The sequence below is a fragment of the Haliotis asinina genome, chromosome 6, assembly GCF_037392515.1.
Source record: "Haliotis asinina isolate JCU_RB_2024 chromosome 6, JCU_Hal_asi_v2, whole genome shotgun sequence".
NCBI lineage: Eukaryota > Metazoa > Mollusca > Gastropoda > Lepetellida > Haliotidae > Haliotis > Haliotis asinina.
Genome location: NC_090285.1, coordinates 66,477,281 through 66,494,509, shown reverse-complemented (window position 1 = coordinate 66,494,509; position 17,229 = coordinate 66,477,281). Strand labels below are relative to the sequence as shown.

Here is a 17,229-nt window from a genome sequence, read left to right as displayed (position 1 = left end):
AATCTCAAAACTGCACGAAAATGGTGCACACTTGCGAAGACTATCGCGACATTTTCCGTCCCTTCGCTCTGGATGCTCTTTTTGACTAGATCTACTGAGTTTTTTTCCTGTATCGCTCCCAGATCCCATGCTGTCAACAGGCTATGTGCGTAGACACAATTACAGAATCTCCATTCCCGGTTGAGGCTCATCTCCGTGATTTCCTAGTTAAGAATCTCCTCCACCACGATCCACAGGTCTCCCGGCGATCTTTGGGACTTATATCACTCTCTATAATGCGAGTCTGGATCTTTTCCGTTTTTCTCAGTCCATATGCACAGTTGGCGCGTTTACCTCATTGTTTCATCAGAGTCACCGGTAGGTCGGTTCTGACGCTTACCTTCTTTTCACTGAGTGTTCTCGAAGACTTCAAAGGTGCGTTAAATAAGCATTTCGTCCGCAAGCTCCACGTGCAGGATGTTGGTGAATGTTTAGGCATCAAATACTTGATAGTGTTTAGTTACTTTGTGTTTGAGTCTATTTCTCAGTTTTAGCTTTATTGACAAAAACAATTAAGAAAATATACCTGTTCTGTTCTGCTATCTTATCTTATAACCTTCTATGTAATCATGCCTTGGTCTGACACGTATGCAGTCAAATTTAAATTGTGTCACGTCGTTCCTACAACAGATATCTAATTTGCTGTCATACATTCACTTTCGATGTGTCGTCCACACACAATGCCTCTCCTTCTTCTCGCTCTCGTCCCCTTAGTGGTTGGGGACTACCCCTTTAGAAATGTATCTCTAACCTGGGAGGACAGAGTCAACGATCTTGTGGGTCGTCTTACACTGGACGAGATCCAACTACAGATGGCCCGTAGGGGTGGAGGAATTTTCGGTGGTCCCGCACCTGCTATACCCCGGCTTGGAATCAAACCCTACTCATGGGTCACCGAGTGTCTCCGGGGAGATGTATGGGCGGGCGAGGCTACATCCTTCCCCCAGGCATTAGGACTTGGGGCGTCATTTAGGTAAGACCTTCATTAGGACATACTGTGCTTACAGTATGTACGGTTAGAAATGACTGCACATAGAGTATACCTTTATGTTTTATCCTCACAGTACTTCTTCTCCAAGCTGGGAAGTCATTTTTACATCTTTAAATATGAAAAGGTTTTCGCTTTTCCCTCAGCTCAGATCTGATATTCCGGGTGGCCCAGGCTACGGGTGAGGAGGTGAGAGCCAAGAATAACAACTACACTTCACAAGGGATATACGGCACTCACAAGGGTATCAGCTGTACCAGTCCGGTAATCAATATCGCGAGAGACCCCAGGTGGGGTAGGAATCAGGTGAGAGAACCCAGATACGTAGGAATTTGGTCTCTCATGTCGTAAATTTCTTCCACTTGCCTTCTACCGCCTTTAAGATTAGGATAGGATATTTTGCAAAAAGGAAACCTTAAATATTTGGACTCTCACATTTATCACAGACATATTTACTTCGTGTAGGCTAAAGCTGTTGAATAGGCTACTCTTACATTTTATGCATGTGACCGCTATCAAAACGAGGTTATACCCGCGTAATCTCCGAATCGTGATGGCGACGAAATTCCGGAAGAAATCTGACAGCTCTCCCGTCTCTACGTTTTTGTCGAGACTTACGTACAGATGAATAGCAGAAGTGCCGGGACCTCCCAGCTGAACAAGTATTACAGCGAAGGGCTCATTTTCAATTTGCGAAGTGAGTTTCATTCATTAATGTCCAGTTGTAAGTGGTAACGATCATACTAGCTGGCAATGCTCAGTCATTGCTGATTTATGATTGACGTAGGCTTTTAGATTCCCTTCACATGTTGTCATATTGACTCCATCCTTATGAAAATTAGGGGGCACACATTTATCATTATAATGTGCAACTGAGAAGCTCTTTTGGAACTGCTTTTGATTAGATCAATGACAGGCATTTACCATGTTCACAGGTCACTGTGACCTAGATTCCATCATGTCAGCAACCAAGGGGGTATTCGCCAGATACCATTATATAAAATTCAGATTAAATTATTCCATGTAATTCTATTTCCTTGTCTTGTAAGTTTTTCACTTGTAATCTTTTTTAGCACCATCATGTAATGACATATCTTGTGTAATATGAGCTGGTTCTTACCGTTCCATGAAGACAAATGAATCACCACATCATTTAACTGTAAGTTGGGTTCATGATGTTGTCTTGAAAAAATACCATCAGTCTAATATCTGAATATGTATATATTATTAGGAACACACATTTTGTAAAATATCTCATAAATGTTTATTAATTGTGATAGCCTAGTACATTCCTTTCATACAAGTACATATACTGCTAAATGCATGTGACCTTACAGAGTAGCCCTGTGGTCAGTGCTAGCAGCAACAGTGCTACAGGTCGGAACCAGTGCTGTTGTCATTTTAAAAGGTATGTTATGAGGCTATTTCTATGAATACTGTTTAATTTATGTCTGTGTATATTAAACTGGATATCTGATTCTGTCATTCCTATTGATAGAAAATATGTTTTTATTCGACATATCGTAAGTCTGACAATTAGAAGCATGAACAAAGGTCTGAAGCCTGCTTCAATAGGGGGTTGAGGTGCCACATCCCGATATCAAATTTTCGTTACATTGACGAAAAACATTTTTGTCGAAAGGCTGTTCGTCTCCTTTACTCGCCATCTTTGACTATGTTTATGCCGTTTCGGGGTGGTTTGGCTGCCGGTTTTGTACGCTCGGGCACTCTTGTAGCTGATACTCGAGTTTTGTTTCCATTTCAAACGATTTGTTCCATAACAAAGCGTTTGTTTCGGTTTAGGAGATTTTGATGCAGTTTGGGAAGTTTATTTTCCCATTTTGGTGATTTTTGTTCTGTCTTGTGTAAATGAGGTTTGATGATTTGTTCACCGTTTGTATGGTAGGCCTGACCATTTGAACCATGTTTTCATCTCTGAAGTTAAATCATGCAGATCTATCGTTATTAACTACACTCCCACAGACTGATGAACCTGCACCACCTTTTGTGAGAACTAATTTTTGATTCGTTCTTAAGGGAAGTACCATTAGTCATCAACAGGATAGAGAGGACCAGGGCAGTACAAAAAATGTTTTTCCCTCTGGGGAAGTCCACAGAGACCCGTACAGTGTGAGGACGAACATTGTCCTGCTGGAAAGTCTGGAGCTGAGGATAGGCCTGGAATAACGGTACAACGTGTTGTTGGAGGACCCGATCTCTGTAGACTACAGCAGTCACACGTTGAGCAAACACATGTTAACGTGTTCAATGAGACGTCCAACTCCACAGCGATCAGCCTCCATGACAGTTGGTGTAACGTTCATTACATCGTCTCCATACATGCAATTGGCCATCGGCGTGGAACAACTTGAATCTGGACTCATCACAAAACAACATCTGTTGCCATTGTTGACAATGCTGGTGTTGGTGGTGACGTTGCTTCAGAATCGGTCCGACGTAGGGATGGAGAGATCTGGTCCCTGCTGCCCTCAGACGAAGACGAACAGTGTCTGCAGAGATGTGACGCTGTGGGTCTCGAATGGTTGCAGCTTTCTGTGTTGTTCGTTGTTGTCGGTTACGCAGACGAGTAACCCGGAAGTGACGATCTTGCGCTGGCGTTGTCACCCTGGGGCATCCTGCACGTGGTCGGTCTTGAACATTACCGGTTAGATGATAGTCTTGAGATTGTTGTCACGTGACATCTAAAGTGCCTGACCACTGCACTTGGTGTGGATCCGGTCTGCAACATTCCAGTGGCGATTCCTCGTTGCTGTTAAGCTAGACATGGCATGTTTTCCTAGAGTTGTAACAGTCAGTTTAGTCTACTGTGGTGGTTTTAATAAAGGATCAAACTGGAATGAAATTCATGCATTTTTGTTCGAAACAAAATTCATTTGAAACACGTTTCGAAAATAGAAACTTGCGTTTCTTTTGCGGTTTCAGTATCCATAAATGTAAAAAAGTGTAAGCATATACCGGTATTTAAAATGGTATGCTGATATTTTTCAGGTAAAGGAGGCAGTGTGAATATACATCCCTGTGGGATTGTAATAAGTCCCAAAACGCATGGATGACTGTTTCTCTAGACCGAAAGGTGGTAGACCCAAGTTCCAACCCTCCTTTTGGCCTACTCGCGGCGAGGTGCCCAGACCTTCTGATCAATGACCTCCATGATCCGCAGTACCTCAGCCGGAAGGATAATGGTCACCTTGCTTTTAAAGAAGGAATAAACTTTTCTATTTTGTCCTCTTAACCTTTACATATGAAAGACTTGAGGTTAGTCTTAAGCGAAACACCAAATTAATTCTTTAAAAAAACCAAAAAAAAACACAAAAAAAACCGCGTGGTTAAATTAATACCAAGCGATTAAAAGTTGCCAGGTTGGATAACTCGCCAGAGCAATGAAGCGAACCGCAATGACGGCATGCAAGGAAGCTCTTTCAGTTAGTAGTATATAAAGCGTGTAAGAAGCTCGTCAGTTTGCTGATTTCTGGCATGCCGAATCGTTGCGTTGCCGTCAACTGCTCCCAGGTGCAGACCTCTTAAAATTGTGTGTCTTGTTTTTTCACACTGTCTCTCATAACCCTAGAAGTATTTTGACTGTACTGTATATATGTTCTCATGTCAGTAAATTATTTATGTATTTGTACCGCCTATAGTAGATATATGTGTCTGTCCGTCCGTCCGTAATCATTTTGTTTCCGGAGCATAACTCAGAAACCGTTCGATATTGTTAGACCAAACTTGATAGATATAGTAATCTCAGCCTGTGGTTGTGCCTTTCGCTATTTACCGATTTTGGGCATTTATATCTTTTTTGTTTTTCCATGGAACATTTTGGTGTTAGTCTTATGGTGGAGTGGGCTTCGTTTCCGGAGCAGAACTCAAAAACCATTCAATATTTTTCTGCAAAACGTGGTAGATATAAAAGTCAGAACCCAAAGTGGTACCTTTTGCTATGTACAGGTTTTTGTGATTTATTATTTTCTCGGTTTCCATGGAAACGTTTCGGACATAGTCTCAAAAGTGAGGGGTTTCGTTTCCGGAGCAGAACTCAAAAGCCGTTTAATAATTTTCTGCAAAACGTGGTAGATGCAATGTACAGGATCTTGTGATTTATTATTTTCTCGGATTACATGGAAAAGTTTTGGACCTATCTCAAAAGTGAGAGGTGTGTTTCATTTCCAGAGCAGAACTCAAAACCTTCTTAGTATCTGCTAGAATAACTTTCTAGATATGTGTGGCAGACCCCAAAGTGGTGCCTCTTGGTTTTTATAGGTTTTTGTGATGTATTATTTTCTTGGTTTCCATGGACTTAGTCTCAAAATGGAGGGGTGGCCTTGTTCCCAGAGCTCGAAAACCATTTCATATCTTTCAACACATCTTGGCAGATATGTGAGAAATTGAAATTGTGACTTTGCTGGTTACAGATATATGGCATTTATAATTTTCATGAATTCCATGGAAACAATTCAAACTTAGTCTTAAAAAACAATGAGTAACTCTCAGATTATTTGTCCTTTCAAACATGTGGGGGCCGGGGGGATATGTCATCTTCTGATGACTCTTGATTTTGTTACGGTTAATAATTTGTCATGACAAAAGGTGTAATAAATCCCCTCAGAACCAGCAAAATACAACACAGAGCAGATTTTCAATATATTTGTACTCAGCAAAAACAGCAAGATAAAAAGCTACACAATAGAGGTTTCATGTACAATACTACTGAGCCAAATCTAAAGTAATGGATCACAATATAAGGTCAACTCACCGAAGTCTTGGTGCAAGAGTGAGAAACAGTTATGTAGAATGTAACGCAGCGGTTATGTAGATCAAGCGTTGCCAGAGAGGCAGATATATACTCCAGCAGTCTGTGTGTGTTTCAGTGCCGACAACACGGCAACTAGCCTTTATATATGCAGTCAATAATTTATGAAAGTTCGAGCACTTACGGCAATCGCCATCAACGTGGAATCTTCTAGCAGTCTCCAGGAAGTCAAAAGTTAATCAAAACACAAGGTCATGGGGAGGTAACTCTAAAGCACTTCCGGAAAGTCTGCTGCTAAAATACTAAAAGTGCTGAACATTTATGATACGAAATGTGATCCATAATAATTATCACTAAAAACACTAAACGTTGTCACCCAATAATAATACAATTTACAGAAAATACACACTCGTAACATTTTTCTTTCTTGGGTTCTGTACTACTCTGCTGGAAGTCATTTCTGTATCTATTTCACTTGGAAATATGGATGGCACAGATCCTTCCATGAGGATCCTCCTTACTGGTGTGTACATATAGTCCTCAGGCCGAAAATGCTTGTTATATAAATACAAGTAAAATGAAAGTAAGGCGATTGCCATTAAAAAAATTCGGAAATCCAAGTTTTAGAATGGTTACAATGAAAAGTTGTACATACACACACTACTTTATTTAGTCATTGTTCTTGGGTCCATCTGCCACCATTTCTAACACAGGACCACGCGGGGTTAATTACCATATGTTTTTAATTGTAAGTCATGCTATCGATGCAATCATACGGGTAAACATGTAATACACAATTATTATAATTAAAAAAATTGATTTGTCTAATTTTATCGTGTAGGCAGAATGACGTGACCTGATATTTGTTTCTGTCTTATGCGCCGACAAACAACTGCAGCTCCGATAATATTATGTGTTTGCATTTGGCGCCATAATTAACTCAGGATAAAATTTCGAAAAACCTGAATGAGAATTATAGCCTAGCCTAACGAAGGATCCGTCCAGTCGAATAGCAATATTCCAACTCTTTCGGACATCTTCGGGTTTTGGAAACGTGTGAAATGACAGTGAGCCCTCGTTCCGTGCATCGGATGTACCCTGTGGTACACAATAGTGATCAGCAGCTAGTATAACCTTGTTTTGGAACCTGTTAAAGGTCACGTGCATAAATATTGAGAATCGGCCATTATCTCTTAAAGCGATAAAAAGAAACCCATCTGTCCTTATTATACATGAAAAACTAGATTCCAGTTAGCTTACATTTCTGCTTTAGATTCTTTTTATGATGATTTTTATCTGCTCCTTATATCAAACATTTGTTTCTTTCAATCTGATTTATTCTTGTCTGTTAATTGAGGTGCATGCATTTCCTACCTTATTGAAAGTAAATAAGTATTTCCCAATAACACTCCCATCACGTCCCTCTGTACTGTCACATCGGAGGCCAGGGCCCCCTTTCACAAAACTCTCGTAAGCCTAAGGTCTCGTAACTTTGCTCGTAGCATTACTGCTTCCTATGTTACAGTATAGGAGGTACGAATGCGGTAATATCCCTACTGCCCAGCAAGACATCGTCAGTCGTTGGTTGCACGCCATGTGTGTCATCGTTGGTAGTGCATTGGCTGTGACTGTGCATTGCCAGTTTTAATCTCAGACGGTGATTTAAGTTGATAAGATAAATATGTACGAAGATATGATATAGAATTACAGCATCTTTCATTTTATTTATTTGGGATTGTCAGACCAGGTGTGAAAAAGCTCCTCTCCTACGATATCGCATTTTGTCATCCAGAATTCCCATTCTCTGTCCCTTTTAATGAATAATTTTCATGTTTGTAATGCTCCAATGTGCTAATTTACAATGGATGCATTTTTTCAGTTTAACTCATTAGGATCCTTTTGACCATAGTCAGTAAGTGAGTGAGTGAGCGAAGTTAAGATATGACGTCACATCAGCAGTGTTTCACCCATATCGTGACTAAAACAACTAATAGATTCTTAAGACATAACGTTACTTCCTTAAACCCTGTCAGCGAAGGACAGGAGATCATCAACTAGAAGACCACAAATATAGATATACAACTAGCATGACCATCTAAAACTTCATGCTTGGCACCGTGGGGACTTACAGTACATATGCTTCCAACATGGACACTAGCTGGTTCTGTTTGACCACATTAGCTACCAGTTAATTATTTCTAAAGAAATAGAATTAATCTTTATATTCTGAGTTCTGCATTATGTATATAAGTTGGCTTATGGTTACAAACAAGTCGATCACACGTTTTGATGGACTACTGATTTCAAAACAGGTTTCAGGGGAAGTATTTAATATTGTACAATAATAGGATCTTCTAATACCGATTCTTACTTTGGATACAATAAATACATTTCTTGCTTTCTGATTTATAAGCCAAAGTATCAAATGGCCTTGTCGATTATGCGAAATGGTCATGGCCAGATTGTGTGGGACAATATCATATTGACGTTTTAACCAATGACCCGCACGTCAGATTTTCATTCCCCTGGATTTCTATTACAATAAGACACAATAGAGTGAGTGATTGAGTGAGTTAAGATTTATCGTCACATCGGCAATATTCCAGCTATATCGTGACGAGAGCGATTAATTACAAAACTTCATATTAATGAATGGTACTTTATAAAAATCTGTCAACGAAGGACAGTAAAACCAACCAGAATATCACAGGGAATGTAAAACTAGTAATTAGATCTGAAACAGTTCAACTATAGAGGACAATACAATGAAAAAAATGGGCTATAGATCGCCAACAACTAAAGGTAGATCACCACACTAGGGGCCATGGGGACTTACATTACTTTTGCTACCCACATGGACCCTAGCTGGCTTTACACCATCCCTTCAGCTATTGGCTTTTATGCGGAGAATTAGCCATACATTAAAATAATAAAAATACTACTAAGTTAAATTTACATCAAATATTTCTGGACTTACGTACCCTCTCAGGAGGACAATAATTTTACAGTACTTCAACCCCCTTTGAGGGTACAGCCACTAACAAATTGAGTTATTAATTTAAACTTCCAATTGTAAAATATTTATCTATTTACAAATCAGTTACCAGATTTAATTCTTTCCAAAATCCTATGATTAAACGAGAACTAGTGCACAATAGAAATATGGAAAGACATGCATATGTTAATGTTGTATTTGATTAAATACTTCCATACATAATTACATTTAAAGCAGCTGTAATAACAATCAAGATAAATAGTAGGTCTACACACTAATGACCACTGACCTTGTCCTTTTTCAGAGGAAAACCTTGTTTGAAGGCTACGAATATATTCTTTATCTACAGTCACAGAGATAGGAAGAAATGACTAGCATTGTGTACAGTAAACAGTGGCAACAATGTTCTCATGCAAAAGGCAACAAGCTATATATGTGTGAGCTTCTATTCATACAGTTCCAATTGTTCTTTTTCTGCAGGAAACATATGGAGAGGATCCATTTCTGAGTGGAGTCTTTGCTACACACTTCGTGAAGGGTCTCCAAGGAAACGACCCCCGCTATGTCAGAGCAAACGCTGGTTGCAAACACTTTGATGTCCTTGGAGGTCCTGAAAACATACCTGTTTCCCGCTACTCGTTTGATGCAGAGGTAACTTGGCGTGAAACACTGGAGGTCACTTTGTGTCATATGAAAAGCGTGTAAACAGCTCATCACAGTGAGAACAAATCTGGCTTATTCACTAGACGACTGTTCATCGTCAAATATATTGAGTGTGAATATATATATTTTACGAGTTCCAACTTCTCAAGAGAACGTGTTGCGCACAGAAGTTGAACTTCATATATGATGTCCCTGAGTTCACGATTCCAGCTGTGACCACGCATAAAATATCGATTACGAAACCATGTCCATACTGTTTCTGCCAATCGCAAAAGACAATATAATGTAAGTGTAAAACTGCTTTAGTGAATGTTTCTGAGCTTATGCTTCATATGTAAGATTAAACATCTTAAATAACTCAAATACATCTATCTAGACCACTTGCATGGACTATAGGTTTTTCCCGTACATTGAGGGCGATCGGGCAACTTTGAAGTTAAGGTTTGGGCATCATCCCAAAGACCCTTATATCCACATAGGTACAATATTTGAAGCATAATGTTGATGGTCCCATCCCGATTTCACTTAAATATTGGAAAAAAAATTAGCACCACACGCATTTGTTTGACAGGTGTCTGAAAGAGACTGGCGCACGACCTTTCTCCCAGCGTTCCACGCCTGTGTCAAGGCCGGGACCTACAGCCTTATGTGCAGCGGCAATAGGTAGTGTCATAGTCTGTTTTATTAGGGAATCATTACTCCATGATTATTAGTCATGCCAAAATGGGCAGCTACAGAACGAACGTACCAAATCGATAGAGTGAGAGACTCTTCTTAGCAACAAAACCAACAAGAAATGACCCAGATTCATGGAGGACAAATAGTATCTTGATATTGGTAACAGCGGTGCGTCTTTGTAATTCCCTCTGATGTGTATACCTTATCTCCAAGAATCAACGGCGTTCCAGCATGTGCCAACAAGAAGCTTTTGACGGATATTCTGAGAACGGAATGGGGTTTCAAGGGTTATGTGATCAGCGACGAAGGTGCCATTGAGACCATCATCTACCATCACCACTACCTCAACAACAGCGTCGACACTGTTGCAGCGGCTGTGAATGCTGGGTGCAACCTTGAATACTCACCAAACATATCTCAGTCTGTGTTTATGTCGCTTGGTACGAATATATTATTCGTGTTAGAGTTCCTTTGCAGTGATGCTTTCATTGTAAACCTGGCTGTGGGATGGTGAGATCTGAAGCCTGTTTGACAGTCTTCCATGCCAAATTACATAGTTAAAGTATTTATGACTCATGAATCTGTAACTCGCATTGTTCACATGTTGGCTGGGGAAAGAAACTGTACTTTTCCTTTTTATCGCATCGCATCACTGATGAATTACCATGCCGGCATAAAGGAAAACATATCATTCAAAATGTCTTTCTTGTTTCGTCATATTTACATATTCTAAGCTTTCGTATGGCATATTTTGGTATATCCTACCATAGTCGGGAAATGTCCGACGACTTTAGAGGACTATGTGAAATGTACGAGATAAGGTAAGGTCTTGTGTTTCCTTACAGTTGAAGCCGTTAAAAAAGGCAAGCTAACTGAGGACGTGGTCAAGACAAGGGTGAAGGCTTTGTTCAGCGTCAGAATGAGACTAGGAGAGTTTGATCCACCTGAAATGAATCAATACACCAAACTAAACATGTCAATAGTTCAGGGTGAGGCTCACAGAAACCTGTCGGTGGAAGCAGCGTTGAAGACGTTTGTATTGTTGAAAAACGAAAACAACGTCCTTCCCATAAAACCATCGGACTACAGAGATGTGGCGGTAAGTGTATGTAATTCAAAAGGGTATCATATATTTCCACAGGGTGGATGTAATTCTGCGTCATTCCCAGAAATACTGATACGGGTTGGGATCAAACAAATTTAACATTTAAATTTGTTCATTGATTTGTAAATAGCAAAGTATTTTATTATTGGTAGTTTAGTAACTGACATTTTTAATGGCTGTACCCTCAACGGGAGTAGAAATATCGTAAAATTATTGTCCTCCTGCCAGGGGCGTAAGTCCCGAAACATCCCAAAAAGTAAATTTAAATTTACCAGCTGTTTTAGATGTAGCATTGTGGGCTAAATTTGAACACAATCACCAGTGGGTGAAGAGTTGATAGAAATCCAGTTAAGGTCAAAGCAAGTAGCAAAAGTACTGTAAGTCCCCTGTGTCCGTATTTTCGAAGCGTTCGTGGCCCTAAGAATTCCTAACTTTGATCGTAGCCAATGTGTTAAGAATGGGCTTAAGATGTTCGTAGCGCTACGAACGTTTCGAGAATAGCTAGCCTTGTCCCAAGATTGGTGATCTGTCTTTAGTTGTTGGCGATCTATAGCCAGTTTTTATATTGTATTGTCCAAATAGTGTTATTAGCTGAAACCTTCCATATGTGTTTTAGTTGTAATTGTGATATTCTAGTTGTTTTACTCCCCTTTGAGGACAGGTTTTTATATTATACTCATATTCCATTTCACTGTCAAATTTGTTCTCGTCACGAAATATTGCCGGTATGACGTTAAATTTTAACTCGCTCCATCACTAACATGAATAATGTGAATTGTTGCAAAACAGGTTGTGGGACCAATGGCCAACAATCCTGAAGCACTGTTTGGAGATTACACTGCTAATATGGACCCTAAATACACCACCACCCCTCTACAAGGCGTACAGTCTGTCTGGACTACAGCGAGGTATGGAGCTGGCTGCACGGACACCAAATGCACGCAGTATGCCCGTCAAGAAGTCCAAACAGCGGCAAATGGCAGTGATCTTGTGTTTGTGTGTCTTGGGACAGGTGAGTCTAATCTATTTTAGTTGGATATTATTCTAAAAGTAACTTGTTTGGGGCATTAATCTTTGATGTTACTGCACACAAGGTTTTAAACGAAAGTCTTTGCATGAGAATATAACACATGAACATGGCCTTTACACATACATATACGAGTTGATAAACTTGCAAATGTATTTTACTCCTATCAACGAGCGTTTGTGTTTGATACCAGAAGACACGAGCATGGGGTTCTATTTTCATCAAGATCACACTTCATTAGTTGTCAGTTAAAAGTGTACATCTGTAAACAGGTACTACTATCTTGTGGTGTAGTGATGTCATAGCATCGTGACGTTATCAAGTTTATGACATCATAGCATTGTCTAGACAGTGTACAACATCTAGTGTCATTACGATATCTCGCACAAAAGCAACATCTCCTGTGGAACAGTTTTGGGATAATAAATAAATATATGACTGTCATGGACCCATGAAGGTCTGAGTTAGAATAGGCCTTCAGCAACCCATGCGATAAAAGGCGACTATGCTTGTCGTAAGAGGCGACTAAAGGAATCGGGTGGTCAGGTTTGCTGACTTGGTTGACACATCTCATCGGTTCCCATTTGCGCAGCTCGATGCTCATGCTGTTGATCAATGGATGGATTGTCTGGTTCAGACTCGATTATTTACAGACCGCTGCCAGATAGCTGGAATATTGGTGAGTGCGGCGTAAAACTAAGCTCACTCACTCATTTGACTACCGTGAGAAGCATATTCATTCATGCGGTATAAAGGGCAAAATATATATGCGTATTTTTTAAATGGACCATTGAAAAGCAGAGGCAATGTCAGTCTCTTTACTAAATGTTTTGGGGACTTTGCAGTTTCTTCTCTCTACCTAGTTACATAAATAGTTTTCTATGTCTTGTGCTTCTCAACAGTGTGTGACTGATGGAGGGGATGTTGAGGGTCTAGTGGTCCTATGGCCCTTAAGTATTACATTTTTTCAAAATAATTAGAACATGGCCTTAAGATCAAATGAGGAAAAAGAGCTAAACGGAATCCAATGATGTTTTGTACGTGAACACGATGGTGTTGACGTTGGGATCACCTTTTTGCAGGTACGGAAATAGAGTCTGAAGCCAACGATAAGCCCAACCTGGATCTGCCTGGACAACAGCTGCAGCTGCTGCAGGATGCTGTCACATACGGACAGGGTACGTGGGGATACAGTGTATACTCAACTCTTGGATTTCTTCTGCATGTCGTGAATGGTCATTTATCAGTCACCTATTACCATTACCATGGTATTGTTGTCTACAAGTCCTGCAAGAACAATTATTCCAACAGCATCTGTAACACCAACTACCACTATCATTTCCAATGAATCTTCATGCTTCGTCTTTTCTTTCTGAAGGTGCGAAGGTCATCCTTCTTCTCTTCAATGCTGGGCCACTCAACGTTACATGGGCTGTTGAGAGTCCACAAGTTCATGCCATCATGGAACTATTTTTCCCAGCGCAAGCAACAGGCGAGGCATTGCGAAGAGTACTTTTAGCTGAAGGACCCAACTCCGTTCCTGGTGCCAGACTTCCGGTTACGTGGCCAAGGTATATAGATACGGTGTGTATATGTTTTTGACTCCACACCTTTCCTGGTTATTGCTTACCAATTTTGAGAATCACTCGAGTTTTTCTCAAAAGTCATTGGATTAGTTTACATCCTGATGGATGTAAAACGCCACGATGGAGAAAGTTTGTTCAGCATCTACATCCGCTCGGTGATTTGGTTCAAATAATATAACTTTGATGTTTATACAGAAAACTCTGAATAACAGTACCGATAGAGCATTTTCGTGCCTTAATGTATAGGTGTCATGTTGCTATCGTGCCACAATCAGTTATACCATAAATAATGCAGAATGTTATGAATTCTTATGTATATACATATTTGTTGCAAATATGACCTTTACTATCACCCTTGTGTCTTGGAATTGTTTGTTTGTCCTTGAGGAAGTCGAAATAGTTTCCTTCTATGATGCAACGGTTCAGAATTTAACAAGGACATTATCCATAAAAGAATCGTTCCTTGGCCATGGAACATCAGGTAGTGGGTTTGGTTTAACGCTACTTAAAACAGTATTTCATGCACACCACAGCGTACCAGGCTCATCTGAGAAGTGTAGTATATGGATCTACCAGGAAAGTATCTGGAATGTTGACCTTCAAGGAGGTTTGATACCTTCTCAACAGTGTTACCCTTGGCGCGTATGTTTTGACTGTTCACTTACATCCTCTCACAAGGTACCTGACATGACAAACTACTCAATGGTTGAACGCACATACCGGTACGCCACGTATCCAGTTCTCTTCCCCTTCGGCTACGGCCTGTCCTACACCAGTTTCTTCTACGACATCTTGGAGTATCCCGATCAGGTGACAGCCGGGACCGACTTGACTGGTTCTGTGTCTCTTACCAATCGAGGATCCTTCGATGCCGAAGAGGTTTGTAACACTGAAAATATGCATTGTAATTATATTGTTAGATGTCGGAGTGTATTACACATTGTATTGTTTAGATGCATATTTATGAATAATCGAATATGGACCAAACAATCCAGTGACTGATTTCATGAGCTCCAGTCTACGTACATGGGTTATCATGTCATGAATCAAGCGCATGGAGGGACCAAATCCCTTCAGGCAAACATGGGATAATAACGATAGAATGTAAAGACTAGTTGACGGTCCTTCGATCTATTGCACACAGTGCGGGAAGGATGTTAATGACGAATATCAGAATGACGCATCGTTTCTTATTTTTAGGTTATCCAGGTGTATATATCCTGGTCTAATGCCACTGTCACAGTTCCACAGCGTCAGCTGGTGGCCTTCGATAGAGTGTTTGTACCACGGGGTGAACAAACACGTTGGGACTTTACTATTTCGGCTGAAACCATGGCAGTGTGGACTGAACAGGATGGATGGGTTGTTGAACCAGGTATGTTGAATGTGCAGGTACAGAACACTTGGTGATGGCCGAGTGTATCGAGACTGGGACGGAACTCCAGTGGTTGATGTTATAAACACACAGCTATAGTGAACAGATCTCTTTATCCTGATATTATCTGATCCTTTTATATCACGAGGAGCAGTAGATGAACCTTTGAAACCCCATAACTTTGCCAAAGAAGACTACTTCACCCATTGTCAAATATCAGACTACCCTCTTTAATGCCTGTAGTTGCCTCCTCCTAAGAGAAACGTCAATATAACAGCGACACTCATAAGTGTTTCAAGGAATTAGCTGTGTCAACTTCTTTATTAACAATAAAAAGGAATACATGTTGTTTAATCGTAGATATGAAGTCGTCAGAAATGTCCTTAGGTTATCAACAGTTCTTGGTGTTGTTAAATTATGTCGTCAGTAATTATGAACTTATTGTCACGTACAGAATCAATGTAATTGTTTTTCAGGTGTCATTTCATTATGGGCAGGAGGTCAGCAGCCTAACGTGAGTCCAGCTGTAGAATCCAATGTCCTTGCTGGCCAGTTCAAAGTCGTAGGGAAAAAGGTGCTTGGTCGATATTAATAAAATACAAGAACTATGCTTTCTTTTTCTTTGTACACACAATTTCGCTGGCTAAATTCTACAACTGACTTGGATGTTCAAGAGGCAGATTAACTGACCAATAAAATCACCATTGCCCCGTGAGGGAATAAAACGACAACAACCACAGCGTGTGGATCTGCAGTCCAGCATGGTGGATATTAGTAAAAAGGTCATGCTACAATTATTAAATTACTTCAAATACACTCGATTTATTGGCTATCAATGTGGCTACGTTCGACGGATGAAGTGACATATAGCAAGTCGTTCGGGTCACCAATAACATCAGCATTGGAATATGAGCTATATATGACCATGATGTTATGGAGTGTACCGACCATTTGGTACATCCTGTTGAACTGGCGTTCAGTATTGTAACATAGTCGGTAAAGTATAATGTTAAGCATGATAGTTAACATCAGAGCAGCATGTTGTCTGGGCACAAGAACACAGCATCGTCCCTCCCATGTTTCGCCGTTGTAAAAACAATGGCGTAAGATCTGTTTAAGCAGCCTACTCAATTTGAATTTCGTTTGTCTTAAGAACAGTGAAGGAGTATATTTGGCACGTGCTGACGTCTAATCATCTTGGACATTCGTGAAACAATGAAACGTTTTGCTTACTGTATACATAATTGCTCAATCTAGAGTAAGATGTATTTCTTGGCAGTGATGAATGGAGAGTGGAAGAAATACATTTACAAGAAAAAAGAGATCTCCCTCATTTCTGGGGTCTCTGGGGAACATAGACTTGGAAGATGATCCTGCTTCATTGCTACCGGTCGCTTTTTGGGGGGACCATGCACGTTACATAACTGTAAATGTGGGATTCGATCTCCCGAACAAAGTGTGTGTGTCCAACAACAGAGAAAACCACGTGCACATACACCCGAGGCTCATCCAAGTCTCAGCAAGAGCCAGATCCTAGGTATCGATATGATTCTGTGCCATGTGTGATGGCTTTTGAATCGTCCCTCCTCTCCAACCCCCATTTTGAGCTATTGTTACGGTGAATAATTTGCCGTGACAAAAGGTGTAAGGCATCCCCACAGAACCAGCAAAATATAACACTGACAACTCTGATATTTTCAATATTTTTTATTCAACAAAAAAGACCATGATACAAAAAATCACAAGAGAGGTTTCATGTACAATGCAACTGAGTCAAGTCTAAAGTAATGGGTCACTCAACTCACCGAAGTCTTGGTTTGAGAGTGAGAAACAGTTATGCTGAAAGTAACACGGTGAGCAGTCATGGAGCGGTTATGTGTAGGTCAAGCGTTGACAAGGCAGTTTGAAGTTACTCCAGTTAATCCGTGTGTCTGTGTCGTCAACACAACCAGCCTTTGTATACAAAGCACATACGACCATCACCATCAACGTAGAATCTTCTGGT

At 40.3% G+C, this 17,229-nt stretch overlaps 1 protein-coding gene across 1 annotated transcript; it reads left to right on the top strand.

Annotated features, from left to right (window-relative positions):
* Window positions 1-602: 602 nt before the first annotated feature.
* LOC137287039 (uncharacterized) lies at window positions 603-15,836 on the top strand. The gene is made up of 12 exons (XM_067819149.1): window positions 603-1,012; window positions 1,174-1,333; window positions 9,271-9,441; window positions 10,025-10,116; window positions 10,345-10,571; window positions 10,977-11,230; window positions 12,026-12,248; window positions 13,346-13,441; window positions 13,642-13,847; window positions 14,528-14,728; window positions 15,050-15,224; window positions 15,701-15,836. The coding sequence occupies exons 1-12, from the start codon at window positions 702-704 to the stop codon at window positions 15,814-15,816; spliced, it is 2,232 nt and encodes a 743-aa protein (XP_067675250.1). The 5' UTR covers window positions 603-701; the 3' UTR covers window positions 15,817-15,836.
* Window positions 15,837-17,229: the final 1,393 nt, after the last annotated feature.

Excerpts from the sequence above, each read along its gene's own strand:
- LOC137287039 (XM_067819149.1), top strand. The coding sequence starts at position 702 with ATGTGTCGTCCACACACAATGCCTCTCCTTCTTCTCGCTCTCGTCCCC. Across the intron at positions 11,231-12,025 it reads CGGACTACAGAGATGTGGCG|GTTGTGGGACCAATGGCCAA; the intron begins GTAAGTGTATGT and ends GTTGCAAAACAG. Across the intron at positions 14,729-15,049 it reads GATCCTTCGATGCCGAAGAG|GTTATCCAGGTGTATATATC; the intron begins GTTTGTAACACT and ends TCTTATTTTTAG.